We start from the raw sequence: 7,190 nt of genomic DNA, 5'->3' as shown, positions 1-7,190 counted from the left end.
TGGGGAAAGCTGAACTTTATGCAAATACTCTGCGATATTGCAACGCTATTGACCAATCGAAGTTCACTATAGCTTCCAGCCCCTACTGGATTGGCTGTTGATGCCTAGCACTACCTAGCCTGTTTGCTAGCACCCACATGAGAGTGAAGCAAGAGTGACTATCCGAATTAAAGTGCATTTCCACATACACATTAGGAGAGATAAAACAATGGAGCCCTATTCATTTTCAATGGAGGGAAGTGAAGTGGGCGGGGGAACTCTGGGCTATACGATTTTAATTCACAAGGTTGGCAGTGTTGTTAAGGTTAGGGTTAAAGTTAAGGTTAATTGTAGAAATAGGCGGGGTTTAGCCATAATTATGACTTTGTGGCTGTGGTAACTAATGACGACCCTCAGATGTGCCTGTTGTTCACACAATTATCTGCCGTCTCATTGGTGAGAAGGGTCCCATCTGATCTTGCCTCCTCCTGCCTGCATTCCATATTTGGGGACATGTTTTTCCATTGTTAGAGCGGTCACTTGACTATCTGGTCAATATAATAGAACATCTTTGCTGCTGTTAGTTTTTTACATTTTGCTAAATTGATTAGGGCCTAATTATGATTAACATGTAATAATAAACTTGTAGCATACCTAGATAAAGAGTTCACTAGCTGCTTGGTGACATGGTAAACCTGTAGGCTAGTCTAGATATCTTTCAAAACCATGAAAATTGGGTGAGTTATTATTAATATTATTATTATCATCATCATTATTATTATTTCGAATATCATTATGTTGTAGTTTTTGTTTTTATGCGCTACAAGTGTAAGTGGCAGATTGTTAATACACAGTGTGAATCCCTGAACATCTGTCGTGGTTTTATGCGAGTGAATCATGATACGATGGCGGACTAACTACAGCTTTATGTATGCAGGTTTATGGGCATTAGATGCAGGAATATTGGAGAAATTGAGAGTGGGAGGGAGGGAGGGAGAGAGAGAGACAGACAGACAGACAGACAGACAGACAGACACGAGTGTTATGGATCGTTGCCCCCATTCAGGGTTTGTTCAGTTACGACAGTTCCTCAATTCAAGGCAGCAGACAGCGAGCGAACTGTGTATTCGTGCTAGAGAGGTTCTATGGGGGCGTGCGTCTCGGCGGACTGTCATCTGGGCTGTGTTCACGAGAGGAGATGGCTGTTCTGTCTTTCCAAGCAGGTTTGCCGGACCATTTTTGGTGAGATGGTTGTGCAGGAGAAGCATAGGAAGGTCTGTACAGTGCGAGCTTTGCTTATGTGTGTTTATGTTTACTGCATAGTTTGCTTGTTACAGTGTATCTTTTCGTCTATGTAAGTGTAAGTTAGTATGTTCATGTATCTATGATGCTTATCCTTCCTACAATACATTTAAAAAGCGCTATTCTAGAAAAGGAATTTCGTTTTGTATACATAGCCTTAGAGCCACACTCATACATTTCACAGGAGGTTAGGAAGTGCAGCTCCGTTTTCATCTAATTTTGTGGGCTGTGTGCACATAGCCTGTCTTCTCTTGAGAGCCATGTCTGCCTTTCTCAATAGCAGGGTAATGCTCACTGAGCCTGTACATAGTCAAAGCTTTTCTTAAGTCTGGGTCAGTCATTCTACCACAGTGCAGTCTCTGTTTAGGGCTAAATAGCATTCTAGTTTGCTCAGTTTTTTTGTTAACTCTTTCCAATGTGTCAAGTAATTATCTTTTTGTTTTCTCGTGATTTGGTTGGGTGTAATTGTGTTGCTGTCCTGGGGCTCTGTGGGTCTGTTTTTGAACAGAGCCCCAGGACCAGCTTGCCGAGGAAACTCTTCTCCAGGTTAATCTATGTAGATGATGGCTTTGTTGTGGAAGGTTTGGGAATCACCTTTTTTTATTTTTCATTTATTTTACAAGGCAAGTCAGTTAAGAACAAATTCTAGGAACAGTGGGCTAACTGCTTGTTCAGAGGTAGAACGACAGATTTGTACCTTGTCAGCTCGGGGGTTTGAACTTGCAACCTTTCGGTTACTAGTCCAATGCTCTAACCACTAGGCTACCATGCCGCCCGTTTTCGGTGGTTGTAGAATTTTGGATAATTAGCGGGTATCGGCCTAATTCTGCTCTGCATTCATTATATGGTGTTTTACGTTATATACTGAGGATATTGGTGTTCGTCCCATTTTGTGAATTATTGGTTGGTGAGCAGACCGCACAACCATAAAGGGCAATGGGTTCTATAACTGATTCAAGTATTTTTAGATCGTTCACAGCTTTGTGGAAGTTTTCCTGTGGCGCTGATGTTTAGGCCGAGGTATGTATCGTTTTTTGTGTGCTCTAGGGCAACGGTGCCTAGATGGAATTTGTATTTGTGGACCTGGCAAATTGACCTTTTTTGGAACACCATTATTTTTGTCTTACTGAGATTTTGTGTGTGTGTGTGTGTGTCAGAAAGACAGGTTTTGGTGTTTGAATGCAGCAATGTGACTCATGGCTTTCTACAGTGCAGTGCGGAGGTGTGTGGAGAACTGAATTTTAAATGCCATCTGTGTGTGTGTGCGCGCATGGTGCACTGTGTGTGTCCAGAGCTGAGTGTGGGGGTGGGAGTTTGTGTAAAGGGTGGCGCAGAGGGTGGGAGTTAGTTCCGTATTAAACCAGCTAAGTGAGGGAGGTAATGTGGAAAACTGAGCTTGCAATGAGATCTGCATGTTGGTACTCTGCTTCTTTATTAGATGCTGTGTGTATCTGGCTGTGCAGTGCCTATGTCTAATGACCTTTTCCCTGTCCCCCCCCCCCCCCCTCTCCGATGCAGAGACCAGATACCCTGAGGTGTGTTGTCTGTCTGCATTTGTCGAAAATGAACAAAGGAGTGAGCTGCACAAATATCAGACAGCCAGGCACCATGCAGGGGGAACCCTCCCCTCATCCCTGAGTGCTGATATTTCAGGACTGGAGCCTGAGTGTGTCATATCAGATAGTGTCAGACTGCATCCAGAAGGGGGGGATGATAAGAGCTTCCTGAAAGTAGCCTTTGAGAAACCCTGTGGAACATTTTCCTCTAATAGCCATTTTCAAGCAGTGTCAGACAGAGTTGGTTATTGACCTTCTCAACGGTAGTTTCTTCAGACCAAACTCAGTGGTTTTAGCGAGGAGCCAGTATGGAGTGGTCACTAGAAAGGGTGAGGGAGATGGTGGCTGGAGGGATGCAGTCTATGAGGGACTGTGAGTCCAGTGCCTTTGGCACAGCCATGTGCCTGCTGCTGCTCTTTGTGTGGTACTGTTACAGGGTAGGTCGTGAGCACAGCTCCTCTCCCCTGCGTGGGGGGTACAGCACTGAGCCCAGTCGAGTAGGAGGGGGTGGGGGGGCCTTGATCAGCACAGATGGGGATGGTAGGGCTAAAGGCAGGCCGGTGTCAGGGGTGGAGGAGCAGAACGGCTTTGCTTACTGCCAGTCCGCTGAGTCCTTTCGCTGCACCAACACAGGGGACGGTCTCAATCAGAAGCTGTACCACAGCCTGCAAGATTACGCCAAACGCTACACCTGGTCGGGCATGGGCAGGGTACACAAAGGGGTACGAGACCAGGGTCGCTACCTTACCAGCCGGCCCACCATCCAGAGGCCAGAGGTGTTCTTCCTCCCTGACCTGCCCTCAGCACCCTTCTTCTCCCGGGACGCACAGAAGCACGACGTGGAGCTGCTGGAGAGGAGCTTCCCTGCTCTGCTGGCTGAGTTTGAGAGCATCTACCACTCCCCCCCAGCAAGGGCTGGCTCCTCCCTTCCTTTGGGCTGGAAGTCCAACAGCACCCCCCATGGTCAGTGGTGGACCTTCTACTTGTTGAACCAGGGCACTCCACTGGCCCTCAATGCCAGGAGGTGCCCCCGGGCCTGGAGGGTGCTGGGTCAGCTGCGCACCTTTATCGCCAACAACGTGTTTGGAAACGCCTGCTTCTCTGTGCTGACCCCGGGAGCCCTGATCACTGAGCATTACGGCCCAACCAACGTCAGGCTGCGCTGCCACCTGGGTAAGAGGGGGAGGGAGCTGCCTGGAGGGCTACAACACTGTTAAATATAGGGATTTCAAAGATGCACCTGGCTCCCTGTGTGTGTTCACCTGTGTCTCTGAAACTATTACAATGATAATAATGGTGTTTACTATTATAGGGTTGATGTAAAGCTTTCTTTGCATGACAACATATACAGTTGACATTTTAGAATATATTCATACAGTATGTGTTTGTGTCATGTAGTATTTTCCCTGGTTTCCTTGGTAATTACTGTATATAGACTGACTTGCTGCCTGTCTTCCGTAGGTCTTAGAGTGCCCTCTTCCTGTGAGCTGGTGGTTGGCGGCGAGCCACAGTGCTGGTCTGAGGGGAGCTGTCTTCTGTTTGATGACTCCTTCCTCCACAGGGCCTTCCATGAGGGTGAGAGGGAGACTGTTGTGTGTGTGGAGGGGTTGAAAGGGTTCGCCTTTTTCTACCCGGGTTCTGTCTGTGTGTGTGTGTGTGTGTGTGTGTGTGTGTGTGTGTGTGTGTGTGTGTGTGTGTGTGTGTGTGTGTGTGTGTGTGTGTGTGTGTGTGTGTGTGTGTGTGTGTGTGTGTGTGTGTGTGTGGAGGGGTTGAAAGGGTTTGCCTTTTTCTACCCGGGGTGTGTGTGTGTGTGTGTGTGTGTGTGTGTGTGTGTGTGTGTGTGTGTGTGTGTGTGTATTCTTGTGAGAAAGTGTTATTAAGCTGTTATAAAGGGTTGATTGGAGGAAGACATGAATCTGTGTTTTTTTCTATGTTCAGGTGGCCCAGAGGACGGCCCCAGGGTGGTCTTCATGGTGGATCTCTGGCACCCTAATGTGGCAGCTGCTGAGAGACAGGCTCTGGACTACATCTTCACCCCTGGGCGCTGAGAAGACAAGGAGTTTGTTGGGGGGGGGGGTGAAGAGAAACAGAGCTACAGAGAGAAAAACAGAGGTAAAGGCAACGGAGAGAATGTCTTTCAAAATTTGGTGAAAAAAGAGAGTTGGTGAAAAAAGTAGAGAAGAACAGTGCGAGTGGAGTGGGAGGGAGCATTTCTCTTGTCCTGTTCCCTTTTGGCACTGTGTACATATTCTCTGTCTTGTTCGAATCTGCTTTCTCCCTGTAACTCTTAGCACCTGCTGACTTTGACCAAACAGCCATAATGTAAAATGTTATATTTGAATGTTTACAGCCCCAATCCTTATCTCCGTGATTATCCCTGCCCATGTGTGATACTTTACTGTGCTCTCCTTTAGAAATCAATACAGCTTTCACAAAAACATGGTTGGATAAGCACATAGAAACATTTTTTTAGAGATCAAATGATTTGCTTGAAACAGTCTGTGTTGTTGCTACACAGATGAAAGGCTTGTATTTGGTAAATTATCTAATTGATTAATGGTTGTAATATGGTTGTATTTGATATCTTTGTATTTCTGTAAATAGAGTTGGAGTACAAAACATATCAGAGGTTTTGAAATATAATTGTCTTACAATCAATAGTTAAGTTATTGTGTGGTCTTAATATACTGGTACTGTAATGTCATCTTCTCTTCTGAGCATTTGTCATTTTGATACATTCAGTTTTAGATATCTGAAATGTTTGGCTATTGTTCAGTGACATTTTATATAATGCTGTGATTTTTTTCAGCTGTATATCAAATTTATGGTGATATTCTACCCCAATAGATTCATATTTGTGGCATTTGTACTCATTTTGAACAGTATTTAATAAATGGCAAATTATCTGAATCAGCCTACTTCTGTCTTGAATTCAGAATTTCATTTGTGCATGGTAACACTGTTGTAACAGCTTGTGTATTCAGTGGGTATGTATGTCAATTCCCTTGGGTATGATGTTGTTCTGCAGTTTCATATTACTGGCACCAGGGGGCGTAGGTGTGCCATATTTCAGTATGAGCAGATGGAGATGAGGTAAATATGGATCAGCAACCTGCTGTTAGGGCAAATGTGTTACCTCCTGTGCCACAAAGGTTAGTTGCACAGTTGTAAAACTGAATGCCTTCAACTGAAAAGTGTCTTCCCATTTAACCCAACCCCTCAATCAGAGAGGTGTGGGCGGCTGCCTTAATTGACATCCACGTCTTCGGCGCCTGGAGAACAGTGGGTTAACTGCCTTGCTCAGGGGCAGAATGACAGATCTTTACCTTGTCATCTCGGGGATTTGATCCAGCAACCTTTCGGTTATTAGCCTAACGCTCTAACCACTAGGCTACCTGCCGTGAATTTGAGTACCCTTTTGGCAAGATAATCTAATCAATTTTTGCATAGCAACATCAGTATTCATGAAAGTAGACAATTATTATCTACATTCATATTGGAGTTTTGATGTCTTGTTAAATCATTAGAGATGTACAGTAGAAATTGACTGCGGAATTATGACCCTTTCCATTTTGAAGACATCATAGCCTACCACCAGCGGTGGAAAAAGTACCCAATTGTCCTACTTGAGTAAAAGTAAAGATACCTTAATAGAAAATGACTCAAGTAAAAGTCACCCAGTAAAATCCTACTTGAGTAGTAGTCTAAAAGTATTTGGTTTTAAATATACTTAAGTATCAAAAGTAAATGTAATTGCTAAAATATACTTAAGTATCTAAAATATAAATCATTTCAAATTCCTTATATTAAGCAAACCAGATGGAACCATTTTCTTATTATTTTTTACATATAGCCAGGGGCATACTCCAACACAGACATAATTTACAAGCGAAGCATGTGTTGAGGAGTGCTGGTGGAGCATCATGTCTCAGCTTCCTAAAGAAAAATCTGGCTTCCAAAAAACGAAAAGAAAGAAAAGAAATACAGGAGAGAGAAGAAAGGGCGACATTATGTCACCCAATGTTTCACAACGGAAGGTGGGTGTAGTCCGTGAGAGGTGGAAATGAACCTGTTAGCTTAGTCCATCGTGAAATAGGCTAATTTTGCTCCCCTAACATTAGTTACTTAATATCTTAATATCTTCTCAGAGAATTCAGTGTTTACATTTCACTCTTTTAGTTGACATGACATTTTAATCAATGCAGGCAAACTTTTAGCAAGCTATTCATTCTAAATCAGTTGTCCCTGTCCCCCCCCCCCCTGCTTGGTGCCAGGCCCAACAGATGCAGCTTCAGGCTCAGCAGCCTTGTCTCCCCATCCCCACTCCCCTGAACCAGCCCTTCTCTCAACTGT

General features: G+C 44.5%; 1 protein-coding gene across 4 annotated transcripts; it reads left to right on the top strand.

Moving 5' to 3' along the window:
• Window positions 1–524: 524 nt before the first annotated feature.
• On the top strand, window positions 525–5,761 carry LOC124035185 (aspartate beta-hydroxylase domain-containing protein 2-like). 4 transcript variants are annotated; one of them, XM_046348612.1, is made up of 5 exons: window positions 985–1,253; window positions 2,443–2,503; window positions 2,800–4,010; window positions 4,299–4,412; window positions 4,776–5,761. In XM_046348612.1, exons 3-5 carry the CDS (start codon window positions 3,146–3,148, stop codon window positions 4,883–4,885), a joined length of 1,089 nt encoding a protein of 362 aa, XP_046204568.1. In that variant the 5' UTR covers window positions 985–1,253; window positions 2,443–2,503; window positions 2,800–3,145; the 3' UTR covers window positions 4,886–5,761. The 4 variants fall into 4 exon arrangements, with proteins under 4 accessions (XP_046204567.1, XP_046204568.1, XP_046204569.1 ...); XM_046348611.1 differs by lacking the exons at window positions 985–1,253; window positions 2,443–2,503 and adding an exon at window positions 525–716; XM_046348613.1 differs by lacking the exon at window positions 2,443–2,503 and having other exon boundaries at window positions 985–1,221.
• Window positions 5,762–7,190: the final 1,429 nt, after the last annotated feature.

Source organism: Oncorhynchus gorbuscha, linkage group LG05 (assembly GCF_021184085.1).
Source record: "Oncorhynchus gorbuscha isolate QuinsamMale2020 ecotype Even-year linkage group LG05, OgorEven_v1.0, whole genome shotgun sequence".
NCBI lineage: Eukaryota > Metazoa > Chordata > Actinopteri > Salmoniformes > Salmonidae > Oncorhynchus > Oncorhynchus gorbuscha.
Note: the sequence above shows the minus strand (reverse complement) of the source record. Positions and strands in the feature narration are given on the sequence as shown.

Coding starts and splice junctions, on each gene's coding strand:
- LOC124035185 (XM_046348611.1), top strand. CDS start 3,146: ATGGAGTGGTCACTAGAAAGGGTGAGGGAGATGGTGGCTGGAGGGATG. Junction 4,011..4,298: donor CAGGCTGCGCTGCCACCTGG/GTAAGAGGGGGA, acceptor TGTCTTCCGTAG/GTCTTAGAGTGCCCTCTTCC. Junction 4,413..4,775: donor CCACAGGGCCTTCCATGAGG/GTGAGAGGGAGA, acceptor TTCTATGTTCAG/GTGGCCCAGAGGACGGCCCC.